This window comes from Mesoplodon bidens (genome assembly GCF_964165515.1).
Source record: "Mesoplodon bidens genome assembly, chromosome: 9".
NCBI classification, from domain to species: Eukaryota; Metazoa; Chordata; class Mammalia; order Artiodactyla; family Ziphiidae; genus Mesoplodon; species Mesoplodon bidens.
Window position 1 is genome coordinate 100,666,490 of NC_138166.1, and position 24,492 is coordinate 100,690,981.

The window sequence follows — 24,492 nt, forward strand, 5'->3', positions numbered from 1 at the left end:
GTTTAGGTGCAAATATCTTTACCAAAAAAAGCAGATTTTTCCAGCTTATGCCCTACCTTCTAGGTTAAGTTATAATGCCACTGAGGTGGTAAAAGATATCCTCTAGATATAATATCTGTCTGAAGATTTTTTTTAAGTAGGTGTGAGCAAAGGTATCTGCTTACTAGCAGTAGGTCTTTTTTTCGCACACACCCATCCTGGCATAGACACAAAAGTTCCTTTCCTGAAAGAGACATGGAAGGGCTACCTACACAGATGAAGGGGGCTCAGCAGATGCCTCTTGTAAGGAAGTTGCTCACCTCCCCCTTACAGGACTGAATACCACCTTGTCGCAGGGAACAGGGATGGCTGGCAAGTTTGGGGGCCAGAGAGACCCAGGTGCAAATCCCGGTCCTGCCACTGACCAGCAGTGCAGCCTCAGGGATGATGCCTGTTTGCAGGGCCACCTCTAGGGTTCCTCGAGGCCATGCACAGCGTCTCTGGCACAGTGGCACCTGGGCCTGCGTGAGCGATGGGCGTGGTGGGGGTATTCACTCCTCAGTGAAACCCAGAACCTCCCACGCTAATGTGGAAGGGACCCTCCTCACTGAAGAGACAAGCTGGCTGGTGGCCTCAGTTTACCCCCTGAGTGTCACCTCCTCCGGGTCCCCTGCCTGCACCTCCCTTTAACAAGCACGCCCTCGAGCCTAACCCTCGAAATCTGTAAAACAAGACTCTACCGAGTCCTAGCGGGGAACAAATCAAAGGGATGACAAGGATGAACCTGGCCCGGGGAACTGGGTTGTGGCTCCCTCAGAGCCAGGGCTGGCGAAGCCTGTCTCACTCTGTACCCTCAGGGCCCAGCTCCAACCCCACCCTGAGAGCTTGATACTCTCTCTGTTAATCTGAGCTGGAATATTACTCAGCCGTGAAAAGGAACAAACTAGTGCCATTTGCAGAGACGTGGATGGACCTAGATATTGTCGTACAGAGTGAAGTAAGTCAGAAAGAGAAAAACAAATACCGTATAATATTGCTTGTATGAGGAATCTAGAGAAATGGTAGAGATAAACTTACTTGCAAAGCAGAAAAAGAGTCACAGATGTAGAGACCAAACTTATGGTTACCAAGGGGAGAAGGGGGGAGGGTTGAACTGGGAGATTGGGATTGACACATATACACTATTGTGTATGAAATCGATAACTAACGAGAACCTACTGTATAACACAGTAGGTTCTCTACGTTGAGTACAGGGAACTCTACTCAATGCCCTGGGGTGACCGAAATGGGAAGGAAATCTAAAAAAGAGTGGATATATGTATACATATTACTGATTCAATTTGTTGTACAGCAAGAAACTAACACAACATTGTAGAGCAACTATACTCCAATAAAAAAAATTAATAATAAAAAAATTAAAAAGCCTGAGCTACATGCCTGGGCCTCAGTCATCTCTCCACTGATGTGGATAACGTATGATAATAGATGTTTTCCTTTTCTTGCTGTTTATAAAATCCTACAGCTTTCAGCAGGAAGGCGGAGAAGGAGAGGAGAAGAAATGCCCGGCCGCAACTTCAGTGGCCGAGGAGCCTGTCAAGGGCTCCTGCAGGCTGCAGACTGGATTGTGGGTTTTCAAATAGCCCCGGAGCTTCCTGTGGCCACTGCCTTTCTTCTAGAGCAAATGTCAACCGGCTCAGAGCAGCTTCTTCAATCTTGCTCCCTCAGTCCCCAACCTGCCTCCAAACCCAGGGGCTGTAACATTGAAAGTGGGCATTTGCTTTGAGGGAAATAAGCCTTTGTCCAGCACTCCAGCAAACGGGGAGTTGTATAAGAAGAATGGGGTTAAAGACCATCCTTAAGAGTGAGAAATAGGAGTCGGCAAGGGTTACGCCCAGAACCAGGCATCTGAGACTTTGGCCCCAGTTGATGTCACATATTTGCTGCTATCACCCATCTTCCTGGAGCTTCTTTTCCTGATCCCTGACCTGGATCCCTCTCCATTCAGCCTCACCCCTTTATCTTATCAACCCTGTTCATCTACCTTCAGTGGGCTAGCCTGATTGCCCTCCTCCCTGTCCCCGTGACCTGCCCTTCCTTGGTCTTCTAAAGGCAGGTCTAAACTTGTCCTTAGAAAGCCAGCAGCAGGTACATAAATTGCAGAGCCCAGTATAAAATGAAAATGTGGGGGCTTCCCTGGTGGCGCAGTGGTTGAGAGTCCGCCTGCCGATGCAGGGGACGCCGGTTCGTGCCCCGGTCCGGGAAGATCCCACATGCCGCAGGGCGGCTGGGCCCGTGAGCCATGGCCGCTGGGCCTGCACATCCGGAGCCTGTGCTCCGCAACAGGAGAGGCCACAACAGTGAGAGGCCCGTGTACTGCAAAAAAATAAAATGAAAATGTGGGACCCCTTTTTCAAAAGTTAAGAACTTCAAGACAGCAAGAGTAGAGCATTAAACTGAGGGCAGGGCCCTTCCTAGTGTGGAGCCTGGGAGACTCCACAGGTTGCACGCCCTCGAAGCCCGAGCTGACTCACACCATCCTCAGCTGTCCTTGCCCCAAGGGTCCCACCCCAGACCCCGTCCATGTGGCCATATTAATAGTAACCTGGTTGAGGGACTACATCAAAGGAAAATGTTTCTGCTCGGCAAAAGAAATAATCAACAAAATGAAAAGGCAACTTACAGAATGGGAGAAAATATCTGCAAATCATATATCTGAGAAGGGGTCAATATCCAAAATATATAAAGAACACATACAGGCTTCCCTGGTGGTGCAGTGGTTAAGAATCCACCTGCCAATGCAGGGGACATGGGTTCGAGCCCTGGTCCGGGAAGATCCCACATGCTGCAGAGCAACTAAGCCCGTGAGCCACAACTACTGAGCCCGCATGCCACAACTACTGAAGCCTGCATGCTTAGAGCCCGTGCTCCTCAACAGGAGAAGCCACTGCAATGGGAAGCCCGTGCACTGCAACGAAGAGTAGCCCCCGCTCGCCGCAACTAGAGAAAGCCCACGTGCAGAAACGAAGACCCAACGCAGCCAAAAATAAATAAATAAAATAAATAAACTTTAAAAAAAAGAACTCATACAACTCAATAACAACAACAAAACTAACACTCAGACTGAAAAATGGGCAGAGAAACTGAATAGGCATTTTTTCCAAAGAAGACATATGGATGACCAACAGGTGCATGAAAAGGTGCTCAGCATCACTAATCATCAGGGAAATGCAAATCAAAGGCAAAATGAGGTATCACCTCACACCTCTTAGAATGGCTGTCATCAAAAAGACAAGTGGTAAGAAGTGTTAGGGAGGGTGTGGAGAGAAGGGAACCCTCCTACACTGTGGGTGGGGATGTAAGTTGGTGCAGCCACTATGGAGAACAGTATGGAGTTTCCTCAAAAAATTAAAAATAGAACTACCCTATGACCCAGCAATCCCACTTCTGAGTATATTTTCAAAGGAAATTAAAACAGGATGTGCGGGCTTCCCTGGTGGCACAGTGGTTGAGAGTCCGCCTGCCGATGCAGGGGACACGGGTTCGTGCCCCGGTCCGGGAAGATCCCATGTGCCGCAGAGCGGCTGAGCCCGTGAGCCATGGCCGCTGAGCCTGTGTGTCCGGAGCCTGTACTCCGCAACGGGAGAGGCCACAGCAGTGAGAGGCCCGTGTACCGCAAAAAAACCCACAAAAAACAGGATGTGCACTCCCAGGTTCACTGCAGCATTATTCACAATAGCCAAGGTATGGAAACAACCTAGGGGTCCACTGACAGATGAATGGATACAAAAGATGTGGTGTATGTTTATACGCTGGAATATCATTCAGCCATGAGAAAGGAAATCCTGCCATTCGTGACAACATGGGTGGACCTTGAGGGCATTATGGTGAGTGAAATAAGTCTGACAGAGAAAGACAAATACTATGCAATCCCACTTTTATGTAGAATTTTTTTTAAAAAAAGCCAAATTTGTAGAAATACAGAGTAGAATGGTGGCTATCAGGGGCTGGGGCATGAGGGAAATGAGGAGATGTTGGTCAAAGAATACAAACCTCCAGTTAGAAAATGAATAAGTTCTGGGCATCTAATGCACAGCATGGTGATTATTGATACTGTGTTGTATACGTGAAGGTTGGTAAGAGAGTAGATCTTAAATGTTCTCACCAGGAAAGAGAAATGGTAATTATGTGACATGATGGAGGCATTAGCTGACACTACAGCTGGTCAGTTGTCATACTGCAATATGTAAGTGTATCAAATCAACACATTCTATGCCTTAAACTTACCCACTGCTGTAGGTCAATTATATCTCAATAAAACTAGAAGCGTAATCTAGTCAAAACTTCACCATGGAACACGTCTTTTCCTTAGAATGCCACACAGCAATCCATCAAGACTTTTCTAACCTCTGGGTTCTAACATCTCTTCTGTGCCCCTTGTCCACATGATCTGTTCATTCATGCACTCTGAAAACAAAACTTGAGCCCCTGCCGTATGCCAAGCCCTGTGTTGGTCTCTGTATATTTGAAGAAATTAACACACAGTCCCTGACCTCAAGGAAACAGATAAGAAGAGACAGAGAGTTACGAGCAGTGAAGGAAGGCCATGGGGGAATGGAAAAGGGGTTGAAAGAGGGGCCTTGGCATTGAGCCTTGAAGGAAGGAGCTCGGTGAGTGAACCAGGAGAGTGAGAGAGAGCTTTCAGACAAGGGAACGATGTGGACCAAGGCCAGGAGGCCCCGTGGGCCTGGCCTGGTTGGGAATGGCTGGAGCACGGGGCCAGGTGATGGCAAATTAGAGGGAAAGGGATATTCCAAGAACAAAGGGAAGATCAGGGCTGGGCTGGAAAGGGTGTTTCATGCCAACTCAATAGCATGAGCGTATTATCCAATAGGCAACAGTAGCCCACCAAAGCGGGGAAGGCCCGTGGTCAGATTGATTCTTGCAAAAGCATGAAGGACAGATGGGAGAGACTCCAGTGGAGAGTCAGGGAGTCTGGATGCTATTGTAGAATAGCATCCAATAGCAATAATAATAATTTCCAGGTACAAATCATGAGGGTTTAAATATAGACCAATGGTTCTCAACAGGAGGGCAATTTTGCCCCTCAGGAGAGACTTGTCAATGTCAGAAGACATTTTTATTTGTCACAACAGGAGGGGGGTGGGTGCTACTGACATCTAGTGAGTAAAGGCCAGGGATGCTGCTAAATACCCTACAATGAACAGGACAGCCACGTAACAAAGAGTGACCAGGCTCGAAGTATCAATAGTGCCAGGGCCCCTGATGAAAATGGTAGAATTTTCTCCTTGTGAACCAGTCTTCCCTAATCAGGGATGCAACCCATGATGGTGGCTTCATTAGCCTAGAGAGCTAATCAGGTGACTTTGGTGGTACAGCAGCTGCGGAGCTATTTCTTTCTCCTGGTTCTACAGAAACACTCACGCTTTCTAGATTATCGCAAATTATCTCTGATGTGTTGTGACTTTTCCAGAAACAAAATATCAAGAGTTAGCACTGGGGAAGCTGTGGGCTGTGACCTCTGGCCCACTAACCACGGACACTGGATCAATCCTCACCTGGCACGCTGCCCCTCCCCAAGATTGGATAATCTGTCCCCTACAACGTGGTCCTCCCCAAGGCCATCATTTCTGCCCCTTTAAGGGAGGCAGGCAGCCCAGAACTTCAAGGACACAATCTTTGCCCAAGTGTTATCTGTAATTCTCACCAATCATTAACACCAAGGGGGGAGGAACTACACCTCAGAAATCAAGGTCATGTACAGGAGTGACCAGCAGCCAGACAGAGACTGCGGTGAGCTGGGAAAACAGAGCAGGAAGCAAGGCAGCAGAGCCCAAATTCCAAAATTCCACATCTCACTACCCTTGGCCTACGGGAACAACCATAGCTTCACCCGCCATTTCTGCCGGGTCCATTCTTCTCTCTTTCCTTGGGGTGGTTCTTAAAGACGTTCCTCTCCACGGTCTCCATGGCACTCCCTCAAGTCCCCCTCTTTGTCCCACTTTTCCACACACGTGCACAAGGGGCTCACGGCTCTAACCACCTCCTCCCAGACACCCCACCTCCGCCCTCCTCGGCACAGTAGCAGATTCTGGCCAGGACTCACACCCCAGCCGGGCTCCTGGGAATACACCACCCATCTCAGCTCTGCAGATCTGCACCCACCGGGCCCTCCCCCTCGGTCCCTCGCACATCCCAAGACAACACTTGCCTCGGCTTTGTGGCGCCCTCAGGGTGGAGCAGCCTGGGGTGCTCACCTGCCCTGAGACACACATCTGCTAGGGTAGGGGGTAGGGGGGGATGTGAAGAGGGTGTGCTGGGTTGGATAGTGTCCCCCCAAATTCTTGTCCTTCCTGGAACCTCAGAATGCGCCCTTATTTAGAAATAAGGTCATTGCAGATTTAATTAGGTAACATGAAATTATACTGGAGTAGGGTGGGCCCTTAATCCAATGACTAGGTATCCCTGTAAGAAGAGGAGAGACATAGACACAGGGGGGTTGGGGGGGAAGGGGGGAATGTCATGTGACCACGGGGGCAGGGACTGGAGAGATGTGTCTACAAGCCAAGGAACCCAGGGACACTGAGGATTGCCAGCAACACCTGAAGCTGGAAAAGGCAAGCAAGGGCCCTCCTCTAGAGGTTTCAGAGGGAGAGTGGCCCCGCCAGCACCTTGATTTCAGCCTTCCAGCCTCCAGAACTGTGAAAGAATAAACTTCTGTTGTTTTAAACTACACAGCGTGTGGCACTTTGTTACAGCAGCCCTGGGCATCTAAACAGAGCCCCAGGCCTTGAGAAGCTGGCAGTCCTGAGGGCCAGCTCCTTCTGAATCCCGCAGGACTCCCAGGGCACAACTCCTGCGGCACTTATTCTGTGCTACCCTGTAACATTTTTGTCTATGAACATTTTTTGTACTCCTTCAAAAAAAAAAGTGAAATGCGCACTTGTACGCCCTCCCTCCCTGCCTGCACAAAAGTAAGTGGTGGCCTCACCACCCTTCATCCTCCAGGAGTGAGCCCTGCAGTGGTACCTGCTCCCGAGGCTGTTTCTACCCTGCAGCACACCTACCTTGTGCCCACGTCCTGGGGATGGCGCTCCAGAACGACTGTATCATCGCATCCCCTCCCTCAAGCATATTTCCCTACATCTCTGCCAAGACTTGGCGTCATCCAGCTTTCTCATTTCTGCCAGAAATGGGTATAAAATTATATCTCATTGTTGAAGAATTTGCACTGTTCTAAAACCACTACATTTGGGCACCTTTCCACGTGCCCTTGAGCCCTTTAGGCTTCCCCTTCTGTAAGTTACCTTGAGACTCTTCACTCATGTTTCCATTGGGATGACTTCCTCTTTCTGGCTGATTTTTTAGGAGTTTTGTGTGTGTTTCTAGATATTAGTCCCTCTCGATATTTTTTTAAAAGCTGCTTTCTTAAGATAGCATTCTCTTACTACACAATTCACCCATAAAGTAAATAATTTGATGGACTTTAGTAGATTCACAGATATATACAACCCTCACCACAGTCAATTTTAGAACATTTTCATCAGTTCGAAAAGAAACCCCAGGGCTTCCCTGGTGTCGCAGTGGTTGAGAGTCCGCCTGCCGGTGCGGGGGACATGGGTTCGTGCCCCGGTCCGGGAAGATCCCACATGCCGCGGAGCGGCTGGGCCCGTGAGCCATGGTCGCTGAGCCTGCGTGTCCGGAGCCTGTGCTCCACAACGGGAGAGGCCACAACAGTGAGAGGCCCGCGTACAGCAAAAAAATAAAGAAAGAAAGAAACCCCACATCCATTTGGTATCACCACCTACACAACCTCCCCTCCTCAGCCTGAAGCAACCACTAATCTCCTTTCGGTCTCTATAGATGTGCCTATTCTGGATTCTTAATTTAAATGGAATCATATAATAGGTGGTCTTTCTTAACTGGCTTCTTTCATTTCACATGTTTCTGAGATTCATTCATACTGTAGCATGTATCAGTACTTCATTTCTTTTCAATGCAAAATAGCACTCCATTGTGTGGCTATATCACATTTTATTTGTCCATTCATTAGTTGATGGACATTGGGCTGTTTCCACCTTTTGGCTATTATGAATAACGCTGCTATGAATATCCACATACAAGTTTCTGTGTGGGCATATGTTTTCATTTCTCATTCACTTAACAGTGGAATTTCTGGACATATGGTAACTCTATGTTTAATCATTTGAGGAACTGCCAGCCTGTTTTCCAAAGTGGCTGCACCATTTACATTCCCGTGAACTCTGTATAGGGTTCTGATTTCTCCACATCCTCACCAACACTTGTTATCTGACTTTCTGATTTCTGAAATTGCAAACAAGTATCAGGTTGATTAACAGTTTTCTCCTTCGTTCATCTAGCTGTCAGTAAATACTGAAATGACTTACAATGCAAGAAGCAGGAAGATAATGATGAGAAAGACAAAAGGCATCTAATAATAAAAGAATAAGCCATCAGGAATTGGTGAGCAAGGGAAAAATGACCTCTTGGTTCTCCCAAGCCGCACAATGTTCCTGACTATTCTTTCCCTTTGACCAAGAGCATCCTCCCTGCCCATTTTTGCCCTTGCCATCTAACTAAGCCACTCTAGTACTATCTCCCCTCCTGGCATAGGTACCTGCCCCACCCCACCCTTTCCCTTTTCCCTTCTCTGGGCCACAGCTTCAGCCATCCTGATAGACTTTCTTCCCAGCCAACTCCTCCCTCCTTCCTGAATCCTGTCAGGGTCTCAGAGATGGCTAATATGACTTCTTCTGGAGTCTCAGCTCAGTGGCTTCTCTCTCCCAAACTATTCTGTCTCTGATTCTCCATTTACACATGGGTTAAAGTCTCTGTTTTTTATTTTGGTGTCAGTCTCTACCAGCTTCTGCCTTTGTCCGTATATCTGCTTCAGGTGAGACTACTTGCTAGTAAATTTCTCCTTGTCCTTATCTCCGGCCCCTGAAACTCACCACCTACTTTAACGGACCTTGGCACAGCACAGATCGTAACAGAGAAAACACAGACAACTCTTGTGAAAGGTGTCCCTGCAGCAGGAGGATGATAAGCAAGCAGATCTAGGGCACAGGTATTGCTGGGGAAAACAGAAGTGAACCCAGCTGCTAAAGTGGTGAAGGACTGAGCAGTTTCCAAACTTGGGTACTTGGGGTAACAGGAGCCTTTTGGGCTGCAGCAGCCAGAGTCCCATGCACTTCATTGTACCACTCCCCTTGCCCATTGTGGAGCCTCCTGAGCTGTAGGTCACCACCTTGGTCAGCACATGCCTCACCCTGTCCCTCCCTCCAGGGCGGGACCAATAGAGCGATAAAGCGCAAGGAGTCAGAGACAAAGTCTGGCAGCAGAGGTGAGCCCAGAGCAGAGCACACAGGTATGTACTGATGGGATATTCGGGGAGAGTCAAGCAGGGGTTGACTGGGAAGGAGGGAAGCAAGGGAAGATGGACATGGAGTGAAGGGTCAAGAGAAACAAATACACAAGACAGGGGGGCAAGAGCCCAGAAGGTGTCACTCCAGGGCACAAGCTGCCTGGGGGCAAGATGGGAAATGTGCAGTGAGGAGGTGGCTGCTGTTCTCCGGGTGCTGGAGATGAGCAGTGGGGAGGAGAGGGTGTGTTTCACATCCCCCAGCATGGAGGTCTCACTGGCCACTAAGCTCTCCCTTCTCCCATGGCTTCACTGCCATTGTCCACCTCACCCACTGCCCATTTGGACATTGGACCAGAGGATGGTATTGGGAAAGGGAAAGGTTAAAGGAATAGCCAAGTTCGGGTTAAAGAACCACAGGTCTCTTCCTCATCTCCCTCCTTAGCAGAGCAGAAAGCAATTTGGGGATAAGAAGTGTTGATGAAACTTCAGTTAACTACCAAGTTAAGAAGAAAAAAGGGGAATTTCATTCAAGTCAAACTGAGGATTAGAACTCAGGGAGAAGATTCTCAGAAAGCTCTGAGAGCTGTTCTGCCAGTTAGAAGTTGAAGGCACAGTCATATACATTTTCAAGACAAAAGGATCATACATCAGAATGACATATTGATATTTTACATAAAGTTCACCAAGGATGCATAGTCCAGGTAAGCACATACAGAGCAAGCAGCAAGTCACCATGACCCCCCTGCAGAGCTGGGAAAGAACACTATTCTTTTATGCAGTTACATTTCTAGCATCAGAAGAAAGGGAAAAAAATTGATCTTTACGGTCCAGCAGGCACTCGCATCTTTGAGGAGCTCTGGTTAATGTGTAATGCAGATGCACCTTGCATATTAAGGAGGGAAGGAGGGAGGCCCAAACAAACACAGAGAGAAAATTCTATGTTTAATTTTTTCTTGTCCTACCTTAACATGTAAATTTTATTTCATTATTTCCCCCCTTTGATCATTAATCTTTCAATAGAAAGCATTTGGTGATCAAATATTTGGTCCCCCAATGCCAGGATGGTTGCTTATCTGCTCTGGATCCACCATGTCCCCCAATGCCCTGTCTTAACAGCCCAGTTCTTTCTTTCCTTTAAGGGAATTAGGCTAGTAGAATGCTTGGCATGGACTGATAGTCAACTCTAGGTTGTCCAATAAGACATGCCAATTTTACTCTGTATGTGAATTGTGCATGCCCACTATTTTATACAGAGCTATAGATATGATCAGTAGTTTCAAGTCATTTAGACATCAGTATTCTAGGTGGAGTTTTGAATATACATCGAGAGGCACAAGAGATTATTACTCTATAAACGATATAGAACACAGTCAATATGGCCAACAACAATAACAAAGTCAGAAGCAGAGATTTAAGCTATGAATCCCCAGAACGGAACCATTTATTCAAGATTTCATCTCGACTAGAAAGGGAATTCCCCAGTGCAGAAATCTGATTTCTTATGTGAGTCATTAGATGGTTGTATTAGAGGACTCATCTGGTATGAAAGCACAACATTGCCTGGATTATAGCATAAGTTTTCCCCTGCAAAGCAGTTTTAAAAATCAAGTGTCATCTGATTTCTCAGCATCACTTTCTCATCATAGAAACTTCAGAACTGAGGAAACTAATTGAATGTAGTAAACCAATATGGAGATATGTGCCAATGGGGAGACTTTTTATAGATTATAGAAACATCTGAAAAGTCAGTGACAAAAAGTTATGTGGGGTTATCTCGGCCTTGTGTTGACTTAGGCATTGGATGACAAATCCAACAGCAGCTAAATTGCCCCTAGTAACTATATTTTGTGACAGTGTTACTAGAGTTTTCTTCCTATCCTAAACTTTGGGGCAAAAACATAGCTAGAAATAAAACAATAACTTTTTGATAGAGAGACAGACTTCTGGTAAACAGTACAATTGAACTGGTAGGATGGGTCTTACCGGCCTGGTTTTGACTCTTGGATCAGTTGTTTGCTACTCTTGTCATCTTCTTCTCATCCTAGCTTGGTGATGCTCGCCTTAGTTGAAGCCAGGTACCAGAAACAGGGATCAAAGTCCATTCAAGTGGAGGGGTCTTTTTAAGATGAGAGGTGTGAGGCCATGAATTAGTGTCTTTCAGTTTGGCTGTGCATGGATTAATGCATGGCTGCAAAGAATCTTTTATCTGATGTCCTTTCCAATAAACAAAATCTCTAGGTTGTAATCCATGATCCTTTTCGTCTCCTGGGAGCTTGCTGTAAAAGTAGTTACCAATTTTTTTAATTGTCTCAATAAGTCCCTGTCAATAATATAATATATTTCCTCTGCACCACTATGGGTGAAATTTTCCAAAATATTGTTTTCTCCATAAAAACCTTTTTTCAGACGTCCAACGGGTTAAAGAATGTACATGTTGGAGTAATAGCCATTGGGCTTCAATAGACACTCTAGGTTTCATTTTGTTTTATCAGTCTAAACAATATTTGTGTGGAGGGGTCAAAATTCCCCCTTTTTGTTGCCATATCTGTTTCTCTCCTTTAGTGGTGATTTCTTGAGCCTGTAGAAAGAAATCTTGTATTGAGTTAGCAGGGTTAATGGACAGCAGTGGACATTCTGGAGGCTGGACAAGATGAATATTTAAAGCTGCCTATTTGGCTGCAGCATCAGCAAGCTGATTTCCTTTAGCTTCTGCAGTGTCAGATTCGGAATGCCGTGTTGTTTTCATAATTGCTAACTGTTTTGGCAGTTGTATAATGATTAATGACTCTTCAACCTGTTTTCTATTTGTTTATAAGTTGTCCTGAAGAGGTTTAAAACCTCACTGTTTTCATAGCATTCCAAAGTTGTATGCCACTCCAAAAACATAGCAACTGTCAGTATAAATATTTGTTACCTGGGCTTAGCTAGTTGAAAAGCTAGAGATAAGCTTGTTGTGCTTGTTGTGTTGACTTTGTTTCTGGTAAAAAAAAGTTTTCAATTATGTCCATTGTGGACGTTATTGCATACCTGGCTCGGTAATGTCCCGTTCATCCCATAAGTAGGACCCATCTATAAATTAAATTAGGTCAGCTTTATCAATAGCAGCTTCTTATAAGTCATTCCTGGGAGCAAGAAGATAATCTGTCAACAAGATACAGTCATGGTTGTTTTCTTCCTGTGTTTCTGGAAGCAAAGTTGCAAGGTTAATGTTATTACATCAGACCAAGGTAGTATAAGGAGCAGAAAGCAACAACTTCATAAGAAGTTAGCTGGGGCTTCCCTGGTGGCACAGTGGTTGAGAGTCCGCCTGCCGATGCAGGGGACACGGGTTCGTGCCCCGGTCCGGGAAGATCCCACATGCCACGGAGCGGCTGGGCCCGCGAGCCATGGCCGCTGAGCCTGCGCGTCCAGAGCCTGTGCTCCGCAACGGGAGAGGCCACAACAGTGAGAAGTCCTCGTACCGCAAAAAAAAAAAAAAAAAAAAAAAAAAAAGCATGGTTAGAGACCTGATTACAATGCAGTTGTCAAGGACACTTGGCTATTTCTGTGACAGACAACATTTTAGGATAATAACTAGAATTATGACTTATACCAGGACATTTCAAATTTTAGGAACCTCATATAATTTCTAGAACTTTTATATTAATAATATTTACCTATAAAATATAGCATAAGAAGATTTATTATTACTCATTTGACAATGTTTCCCATGTAATTTAATACACCATATAAGCCTAATTATTGTAATATCTCTCTCTGAGATGTTCAGGGGCCCTCTGAAGCATCCCGAAGTTAGCTAGAAGTCAAAAGAACTTCATTTAGAATTTGATTTGAGAAAAGTTTATCAAAGATATCAAAAGGTTTTAAGTGTTTGGTCAAGTAGGATCATAAGGAACTGTGAAACAATACTTACCCACATAACCAAAGTGACAATAAAAGATTTCAAAGGCAAGGGCAGAAAGTTACTGGTAAAGAAACATTACAATCTGTTATCAAAAGCAGACCAATATTTCAAAAAAAAACCCTTGTTTCCTCACAAGAGAGAAAAAAACAAGTTCTAGTTTTACATCATTTCACCTTTAATATTAAAATTCATTAAATTAAATTAAATCTAATCTTAGTCTTGACCATGCATAAAACTCTTTTCTCAAGATTCCCTTTTTAAAATTAATTTCTAGAAATAAATGCCATTTCATAGTATAATCTTTCAATAAAGCACAAAATATATTTATAATTAGTTTCAAGCATATTTAGTCTCTCTGTAATAAGAGGTCAAGAGTAGGTAAACGTAGACTTCTTTAGCAGTGAATGTTTCAGTATTTATCTTATTAAAAATGATCTAGACATGCAATGAATTTCCATCATTTAATTTAATTTAGCAGAACTTTGAAGTTTCAGGTTGCCAAAAATCTGGAGAATTTGTTCTTAGGCAGACATACCATAAAACATATTATTCTTAGAGAGTTCACCCAAAAGCTCTTGTCCCTTTCATCTCTCTTTTTTTACTTGTGAAATTATCATCATACCATTAAGTATCTCGCTACAAATTTTGTAACATAGATAATATGAGCTTACTGATTTCCAGTAAACCTAGGTACAATAAAAGTATTATACTTAATGTTGATGACTCTAAAAACATGTCTGTATTAACTAAACCATCCATTTAAACTTGTTTTTACTCATTAAAAATTAATCCTAGATCACGTGATCCTTCAAAAAAATTGGGCTAGTTTAAGTTACATTTAGAAATATTTGAATTGTAAGCACTTACTTTTGAGTCAAATAGAGCTCTTTTACAAATTAATTTTGATAACACCTTCTGGAGGTAGCGCCATATCACATTTATAATGTACACACAGACATACATATATCCAGACAGACACAGGCAGAGATATCACAATTTTCCTGCTTTAAAAACATCTTTCCCTTTTTTTCTTCCTTTCAGTTTTAAGTTCTACTAATTGAGCCAAGGCTGTAGTCTCAGGTGATCTGAGCTGTGTTTACATTTCAAGGACACAGTAAGAGTTATAACTTCAAGCAGTCTTCTAGGAATATTTTTATTCTCTCGGGGTCAGAATTTCGAAAAGGTGTTTTATCAAGGTGGCTTTCTCTAGAATGTCAAAAAAGCTCCATCCTGGCCATTTAAGAGTTAAGATACTAGAAAAATGGAAATAAAAACAAAAATGAACAAATGTGACCTAATAAAACTTAAAAGTTTTTGCACAGCGAAGGAAACCATAAACAAGACCAAAAGACAACACTCAGAATGGGAGAAAATATTTGCAAATGAAGCAACGGACAAAGGATTAATCTCCAAAATTTACAAGCAGCTCATGCAGCTCAATAACAAAAAAACAAACAACCCAGTCCAAAAATGGGCAGAAGACCTAAATAGACATTTCTCCAAAGAAGACATACAGACTGCCAACAAACACATGAAAGAGTGCTCAACGTCACTAATCATTAGAGAAATGCAAATCAAAACTACAATGAGGTATCACCTCACACCGGTCAGAATGGCCATCATCAAAAAATCTAGAAACAATAAATGCTGGAGAGGGTGTGGGGAAAAGGAAACACCCTTGCACTGTTGGTGGGAATGTAAATTGATACAGCCACTATGGAGAACAGTATGGAGGTTCCTTAAAAAACTACAAATATAACTACCATATGACCCAGCAATCCCACTACTGGGCATATACCCTGAGAAAACCATAATTCAAAAAGAGTCATGTACCACAATGTTCACTGCAGCTCTATTTACAAAAGCCAGGACATGGAAGCAACCTAAGTGTCCATCGACAGATGAATGGATAAAGAAGATGTGGCACATATATACAATGGAATATTACTCAGCCATAAAAGGAAACGAAATTGAGTTATTTGTAGTGAGGTGGATGGACCTAGAGTCTGTCATACAGAGTGAAGTAAGTCAGAAAGAGAAAAACAAATACCTTATGCTAACACATATATATGGAATCTAAGAAAGAAAAAAAGGTCATGAAGAACCTAGGATAAGATGGGAATAAAGACACAGACCTACTAGAGCATGGACTTGAGGATATGGGGAGGGGGAAGGGTAAGCTGTGACAAAGTGAGAGAGTGGCATGGACATATATACACTACCAAACGTAAAATAGATAGCTAGTGGGAAGCAGCCACATAGCACAGGGAGATCAGCTCGGTGCTTTGTGACCACCTAGAGGGGTGGGATAGGGAGGGTGGGAGGGAGGGAGACGCAAGAGGGAAGAGATATGGGGATATATGTATATGTATAACTGATTCACTTTGTTATAAAGCAGAAGCTAGCACACCATTGTAAAGCAATTATACTCCAATAAAGATGTTTAAAAAAAAACGAGTTAAGATAAATGCTTGCAAACGTTGGCCTTATTCCATTTGTACACGAAGCCAGCCAGAGTTCCGGTGAGTGGCTGCCGGTCTGGGAGCTGTTCGGCCTTTGAGGCATGGTTTCTCACTATATGGTAGCCTAATTCAGATATGGTCTGAACAGCTTTCTGAGGGCAGTGTGATGGACGGAATGTGTGCTGCTTCTGAGTCCAGCTCCCCAAGGAGTTACCCCTGGGTCCGTTTGGCTCTCTTAGTAGTCTTGGTTCCTCCCTCTGACAGTCTAAACCTGCCGTGGGTGCTTGGGGCACTAGGTGATCAGCCTTTGTTATGCCTCCCCAGCAAGCAGAATTTATTTAATGATTGTAGTGGGACCCTCTGTGGGATCACTACATGTCACGAGGATTGATCCCCAGACACTTCCTGTAGGTTCTCAGTGGCCTGAGAACACCTTGTGGCCGGAGGGAGCAGGTGTTCCTTTTTCTTTGGAGCTGAGCGGGCTTAGTCTTCATTTCACTAGCAAACAGTTTGTTCAGACCATATGTACATAATCTTTCCAATTTAAGCCAAATTTTAAAAAAGGACAACCAACCAGTTCACTCCAAAGTTCCCCCTAGGTCCCTGGCTAGCAAATGTACTGGTATTCCCTTAGGATCCAAGTCCCAAGAAAAACAGCTCCAATAAAATTCAAGATGTCATTTAAAGCAATGATGTCCAGATATCGGAAGAACTCACCAAAGCACCTGAAGAATACCAAGAAGCAGGTGGGGCTCAAAGCGCCTGTGCTGGTACCAAGCTCCAGTTCAGTGTAGACTCCTCTTGTCCTCTGGTGGGTGTCTCTGATGTCCTGCCAACTACACCAAGAAAGTTCAATTAACTATCAAGTTAAGAAGAAAAAAAGGGAATTTTATTTGAGCCAAACTGAGGATTATAACCTGGGAAGCAGATTCTCAAAAAGCTCTGAGAACTGTTCCACCTTTTAGAAGTTGAAGGCACTGTCATATACATTTTCAAGATAAAAGGATCCTGACATACTGATATTTTATATAAAGTTCACCAAGGATGCATAGTCCACATGGAGCGGGCAGCAAGTCACCATGACCCCCTACAAAGCTGGGAAAGAACACTATTCTTCTAAGAAGTTACATTGCTAGCATCAGAAGAGAGAGAAAAAAATTATTCTTTATGGTCCTGCAGGCATTCCCATCTTTGAGGGGCTCTGGTTAATGTGTAATGCAGATGCACACTGCACATTGGGGAGGGAGGCCCAAATGAACACAGAGACAGAATTTTATGTTTAATTTTTTCTTGTCCTGCCTTAAAATATAAACTTTATTTCATCAGAGATTATTTTTAAAATGGCAGACTTGGACACTGAAAGACACGGGGGGACTTAAATGCATATTACTAAGTCAAAGAGGCTAGTCTGAAAAGACTGCATCCTGTATGATCCTAATGGCATGACATTCTGCAAAAGGCAAAACTATGGAGACAGTGAAAAGATCAGCGGTTGCCAGGATTTGCAGGGGAAGGAGGAGGAGAAGGATGAACAGCTGGACGACAGAGGATTTTGAGGGCAGTGAAACTGCTCTGTATGGTACTATAAGGATGGATGCTTGTCGTTACACATTTGTCAAAACCCATAGAATGTACAACACCAAGAGTGAACCCTAATGTAAGCTATGGACTTTGGGTGATAATGTTGTATCATTGTAGGTTCACAGTGATACACTGTAACAAACGTTTCACTCAGGTGGGGGAAGCTGATAGCGGCAAAGCTACAGGGAGGGCGGGGAGGAGCCACATGGGATCTCTGTACATTTCTCTCAATTTTGCTGTGAACCTAGAACTTCTCTCAGTAAAGTCTAGCTTAAAAAAAAAAAAAAAGAGGCTCGAGCAAAATTTAATAGTAGGACAGGAGCTCACCACGTACCCTTCTGCTGGCTCTGGATTCACCTAGCAGCCCCTACAGCGCCCGCACCCCTTCAGGCTGGAGAGAAGATCACGTGAGTCCCTGGTCCCTCCCACCAGTGCAGGGTGGGCGGGGCGGGTAGGGAACAAGATGAGGAACCAGAGGGGAGGGGATCCTCCCCTCAAAATGGAGGGGGAAAGAGCATCTCCCTGAATTGCCCCCTGGGATGACGGCACCCTGAGGTGCCCTCCTCATGGCCTTGGCCTTGGATGGCCACAACCGGAGGGCCCCACTGGAGGGGCTAAAGAAGCCTGGGCAGGGCCAGCAGCCCGTCCTGCACCTCACCTGGGTAGGCGCAGGTCTGTAGCCTAAGCAGTCAAACCTCTCTACGCGGCTCAGAAGGTTAAATATTCTGGCATCAGAGAGTATATCCTCACGGTTAACTTTAAAAAGAAGAATAGCTCGGGCTTCCCTGGTGGCGCAGTGGTTGAGAGTCCGCCTGCCGATGCAGGGGATGCGGGTTCGTGCCCCGGTCCGGGAAGATCCCACATGCCGCGGAGCGGCTGGGCCCGTGAGCCATGGCCGCTGAGCCTGCGTGTCCGGAGCCTGTGCTCCGCAACGGGAGAGGCCACAGCAGTGAGAGGCCCACGCACGTACCGCAAAAAAAAAAAGAGTAGCTTGCATTTCTTGAGTGCTTCCCAGGAGACAGGCTTTGTTCTAAACACTTTATCCTTATTGTCCAACTGATTTTTCCATTTATTTCCATTTCACCGTTGGGTGAATGGAGGCCCGGAGAGTTTAAGCAAGGAGCCCAAGGTCACACAGCTGTTCCCAATGGTGAGATGAACTAGCACTCGAAATCTGGCAGCCTGGCTCCAGAGCCAGATCTTTGAACTTCTACACGAAATTTCAGATTTTATCTACATAAAAAATATCGTGTTGTATCAAAAATGCAGTTTTGCCGTCAATACCCATGGCACAATAAGCATTTTGTGGCATTTGAGGGGCACTGTGAATCTCTGAGTGACCTAAAGCTGGAGAGATAAGAGCTGCCCCACAGAGATAACGCACAGAGAAGGGGAAAAGGGGTTTGCACAAGTAAGAAAATCCACGGGACTAAAAGAGGTTTACAGACCAGGGAGGAGACCGCAGAATTAAAATCAAAGGACAGCAAAGACCAAAGCGGTGTTGGGAGCTGCGTGGGTCCCCTGCTGCACCGAGGGCTGCCTCGAGCTGGGCGGGGACGAGCCAGGAAGTGAGTCTGTGGGAAAAACACGAGGCCAAGGGACATCGTCGTCCAAGACCCGACCTGGTGGAAACCCATTTCCTCCCATAAAACTAAGTTCATCTATTCCACTGCATTCCAGATCATGGGGCGGAAGACCCTGGCCCTCGGCTGGGCGGGTGCTGCCATCCTGGTGCTACAGACGGTGGCCGCGGCAGAGGACTCCCCACGGACCCCCGGCAACAAGGGCAGGGTGTTTGCGGACCTGAGTGCCCAAGAGCTGAAGGCCGTGCACAGCTTCCTTTGGTCCCAGGAGGAGCTGAGGCTGCAGCCGTCCAGCACGTTGACCGTGGCCAAGAACTCCGTGTTCCTCGTTGAGATGTTGCTGCCCAAGAAGCAACACGTGCTGAGATTTCTGGACAAAGGTCACCGGCCTCCCGTTCGGGAAGCGCGTGCTGTCATCTTCTTCGGAGCCCAGGAGCATCCCAACATCACCGAGTTTGCTGTGGGACCACTGCCCAGGCCCCATTACATGCGACACCTGCCCTGCAGGCCCGGGCACCAGGCCTCCTGGGCCTCTAGGCCCATCTCCAAGGCAGAGTATACCCTCCTGAGCCGCACCCTGGAGGAGGCCAGCAAGCCCCTGCACCAGTTTTTCCGTCGCACCACGGGCTTCACGTTCGGAAACGGCCACGAGCGGTCCCTGACCTTCACAGACGTGGCGCCCCGTGGCTTGGCGTCCGGCCAGCGCCGCTCTTGGTTCATCCTGCAGCGCCATATGAAAGGCTACTTCTTGCACCCCACTGGGCTGGAGCTCCTGGTGGATCATGCAAGCACGAACCCCCACGACTGGACGGTGGAGCAGGTCTGGTACAACGGGAAGTTCTACCGCAGCCCCGCAGAGCTGGCTCAGAAGTATGACGACGGAGAGGTGGACGCGGTAGTCCTGGAAGACCCGCTCGCCAAGGACAAGGATGGAGAGAGCCGACCAGAGGCTGCCCTCTTCTCCTTCTACCAGCCCCGTGGGGACTTCGCCATCACCACGAACGGCCCCCGCCTGGTGCAGCCCGAGGGCCCCCGCTACAGCCTGGAGGGCAACACCGTGCTCTACGGGGGCTGGAGCTTCGCCTTCCGGCTGCGCTCGTCCACAGGGCTGCAGGTCCTGGACGTGCACTTCGGAGGTGAGCGTATAGCCTACGAGGTGAGCGTGCAGGAGGCCGTGGCGCTGTACGGAGGGCACACACCCGCGGGCATGCAGACCAAGTACATGGACGTCGGCTGGGGCTTGGGCAGCGTCACTCATGAGCTGGCCCCTGGCGTCGACTGCCCGGAGACGGCCACCTTCCTGGATGCCCTCCACTACTACGACGCCGACGGTCCTGTCCTCTACCCCCGAGCCCTCTGTCTCTACGAGATGCCTACGGGGGTGCCCATCCGGCGGCACTTTAACTCCAACTTCAGCGACGGCTTCAACTTCTATGCGGGCCTCAAGGGCCAGGTGCTGGTGCTCAGGACCACTTCAACGGTCTACAATTATGACTATATCTGGGACTTCATCTTCTACCCCAATGGGGTGATGGAGGCCAAGATGCACGCCACCGGCTACGTCCACGCCACCTTCTACACCCCCGAGGGGCTGCGCCATGGGACCCGCCTGCACACACACCTGATCGGCAACATGCACACCCACCTCGTGCATTACCGCATTGACCTGGACGTGGCAGGTAGGACTCGGGCTCGGAACCACCCTCCGGGCCAAATGTCCGCATCTGAGCAATAACTTACACTCATGGGAGAGGGTGCTTAGACTCCCCCTGGAAGCGCGATACCAGGAGAGTTTACCCAGCCTGCATGCGTGGGACCTGCAGTGCTCGAAATCCGTGTGCCCCTGCAAAATGGTGAGCGTGAATAGTGCCAGCTGTTCCCCTGGTGCTGCATTGACCCCCTAGGGGGACGGACCGGAGAGAAAGGTGTGCACGGGGCGGGGGAGGTGATAATGCCCAGGAGTGTAAGAAATGTCGCTGCCTGGTGCTTTGAGTGGATGCAGTGACGTCGGGAATACTCCTTGTGTCTCTTGAGTTAGTGGTGTCACCTTAAAAGATGACATGGGCGTAATGACAGGATTTGGCCTGACATCAAATCACATGTTAGAAGAGCGCCCCCGTGACCAGGTGGGCAGCTTCTTCTCACTCCGCCTCTCTTGCCCCTGGGCCCAGAGGGCACTGACACAATCTCTTCCCCTGGGGAGAGGCCAGCTGCCCTTTGCTGGGGCCAAGGCCTCAGCAAACAGACACAGAGCTCTGCCCTCAAGAGGACCTGTCAGAGTCCCAGTGGAATCAATGCAGCGGCCGTGCCCGACTCTGAGCTGTCTTCTAGCTCCTCGGTCCCTGCCCTCCACCGCCGTCTGGCTCATTGCGCGCCCCTGGCCTCCTCTTCACTCCCGTGGTTTGTTGCTGGGTGTGGTCGGGAAGGAGGGCCCAGGGTGGTTGAGGACGCTTCAGTGCAGGGCGCTTGATTCTCCTCCTTCCCTGCACACACTCAGGCACCAAGAATAGCTTCCAGACCCTGCAGATGAAGCTAGAAAACATCACCAACCCCTGGAGCCCGAGACACCGCCTGGTCCAGCCGACTCTCCAGGAGACGACGTACGCCTCAGAGCGTCAGGCGGCCTTCCGCTTCAGACAGACTCTGCCCAAGTACCTGCTCTTTACCAGCCCCGAGGAGAACCCCTGGGGCCACAAGCGCAGCTACCGACTGCAGATCCACTCCATGGCTGACCAAGTGCTGCCCCCGGGCTGGCAGGAGGAACGGGCTGTCACCTGGGCCAGGTGAGGGAGGCCCAGGAGGCCAGGAGGGCTGGAGGCTCTTCTCAGTGTCCCTGTGTTTCCCTGTGTCCGTGTGTATCTGTGTTTCTGTCCATGAGATTCTGAGTCTATGCTGTGATGTATCTGGGCGTGTGTGCGCATGTGTGTGTGTGTGTGCGCACATGTGTACGTTCTTGGTCACGTGGCTCTGTGTTTGGGGAGGGGAAGTACAGAGCCCCTGCGGAGCCCTGGAGCCTCTGTGGACAGTGCGTCTGGCTGACTCCCAGGGGATGATCCCGCATCTGAGGGAAGGCAGTAACTTTCCCCCATCATTGACCCTGAAGATGTTCCCTGGGAGGGGCTGGAGGCTACCTTCTTCTCTGCCCGGACAGGTATCCCCTGGCAGTGACCAAATACCAGGAGTCGGAGCTATGCAGCAGCAGCGTCTTCAACCAGAACGACCCCTGGGACCCACCTGTGGTCTTTGAGGAGTTTCTTCACAACAATGAGAGCATTGAAGACAAGGTACCAGTTCTGCCCTCTTCCAGCCCCACCCTGAGACCAGATCCCCGCTCAGTCCCAAGATCTGTGCCCGGTCCCAGGATGGTGAGGGCCGGCTTGCTGCTTGGAGAGCAAGCTCGGTGGTCACTGGATTTGCCCCTTCCTTAAACATGGGGCTTAGGGGGGTTGCCCACCCCTTCCCCTCTGAGCGTCCTCAGCACCGCCCACCCCCCTCTCCTGCAGGACCTGGTGGCCTGGGTCACAGTGGGCTTCCTGCACATCCCCCACGCCGAGGACATCCCCAACACAGCCACGCCCGGGAACTCCGTGGGCTTCCTGCTCCGGCCCTTCAACTTCTTCCCAGAGGACCCGTCCCTGGCGTCCAGAGACCTCGTGGTCGTGTGGCCTCTGGAAAACGGCTCCACCTATGCCCAGCACTGGATCCCTGAGGAGGACGGCGGCTGCTTGATGCCTCCCCCTTTTAGCTACAATGGAACCTACAGGCCTGTGTGAAGGCCCCTCCCCCCAGTAACTCCCACCTGAAGGCCGAGTGCCCCCCCTACCCCAGGCACAGACAGTAAACCCCCTCAGGCCTCAGCTCCTATGCTGCTTCCTGCAGAAGGCATAGCAGACGAGGCCATACACCAGGCCGGGCGTGTGGCACACACACAGATGAGAAACACAAGGCCTTGGCCTCCACCCCAGAGAAGACCTCCATCACTAGGGCAAGGACATTCACTGAAATACTAGGTTGACCTATCAGATCAGTTTAGAGAATCTGAGGCTGACGGCTCCCTCTGGGGGGTCTGTGGGGGACCCTTCTGGGTGGCTGATAGGCATGCAAAGTAGTGCAACCACAGGAAGACACTATGGAAAAATCGAGCGAAATTGCCAACACCTTTACCCTTTGACACACTGATCCAACTTCTCAGAGGTATCCTGGAGATCTACCTACAAGACCAGGAAAAATAGATGTACACAGTAATTCACTGCAGTACTGTTTGTACTGGCAAAGTCTGGAAACGACCCCCTACGTCCTTCTACAGGAGAGAGCCTGTAGATCTGAATAAACTATGGAGTGTCCACACAGTGCAATTTTAGGTGATTGTAAAAGAAACGAATGAACAGGGACATTCTCTATACTGATGGGGAAAGATCTTCAGGATATACTAAGTAAGAAAATAGGTATAGAACAATATATAGATAGCATGCTAATCTTCGTGTAAGAGAGGAATATATGTATTCATAAAAACCCTAGAAAAATACACATGACTCTAATATAAAGGGTTACCTATTGTCTCCGTGCATTCAAGCTGCTGTAACAAAATACTGTAGCCTGGGTGGCTTATAAACAGCAAAAGTTTCTTGCTCCCAGTTCTGGAGGCTGGAAGTCCAGGATCAGGGTACCAGCAAGGTCACATGAGGGGCTTCTTCTGGGTCAAAGACCTGCGACTTTTCGGTACATCCTCCCATGGCAGAGGGGTAAGGGGCCTTCCGGGGTCTCTTTTATAAGAACATTAATCCGTTCATGAGGGCCCCACCTTCATGACTTAATCACCTCCCAAAGGCCCCACCTCCTAACACCGTAGCATTGGACATGAGGGGAGACACAGGCATTGAAACCACATCACCTGAAGACACAGGGAGAAACGGGATGGATGAGACAGGGAAGGGAGAAGGACTGCTCAGTTTGGCTGGGTTTCTTTGTGGGCTTTTTTCTTTTTGAGTGAAGAGAGCCTGAGGGGACCCACAGTGGGGAGGGCAGGGTGGTGGGGAGGGGCGGGGTCTCCTCCCTCCCTCTGGAGGTCGAGGGAGCCTCCAAGTGTCCTGGCCACAGTGCAGTCCCAGGTCGGTGGGTCCCCGGGTGCCATCACCTCCCACCCCAGTGCTATGTTGTTTTTATTTTTTAATCATGGGAACATATTTCCTACTCAAAATAATAAAATCTAAGTTTTAAAAGAAAAAGAGAAGGAGGGAGGGAGGAAGGAACTCTTATTGCTGATTAATGGGATAAAGCAGCTGGCCAGGATGGATGGAGTAGCCAGACTCAACCCCCCACAAAGATTTCCACATTCTAACCTCCCTGGGACCTGTGAATAGGTCACCTTACACGGCAAACGGAAGGCATTCTGCAGGTGTGATTAAGGTAAGGATCCCGAGATGGGAAATTCTCCTGCATTCTCCAGGTGGCTCGATATAATCACAAGGATTTCTCAGCGTAAACCTTCTATATTGCTCTTGGGTTTGGGGTGGGTTTTTTCCTTCTGAGGCTCCTTCCTGGCAAGAGAGAGACGGGGGTCAGAGAGGAGGGAAGCTGCCA

At 47.9% G+C, this 24,492-nt stretch overlaps 1 protein-coding gene across 1 annotated transcript; it reads left to right on the top strand.

Annotated features, from left to right (window-relative positions):
* The first annotated feature begins 9,075 nt into the window (after positions 1-9,075).
* AOC1 (amine oxidase copper containing 1) lies at positions 9,076-23,456 on the top strand. The gene is given in 7 exon segments (XM_081244499.1): positions 9,076-9,308; positions 9,311-9,381; positions 9,383-9,385; positions 19,010-20,591; positions 21,410-21,695; positions 22,064-22,196; positions 22,416-23,456. Coding segments are annotated over 7 exon segments (2,376 nt in total). The 5' UTR covers positions 9,076-9,277; the 3' UTR covers positions 22,686-23,456.
* Positions 23,457-24,492: the final 1,036 nt, after the last annotated feature.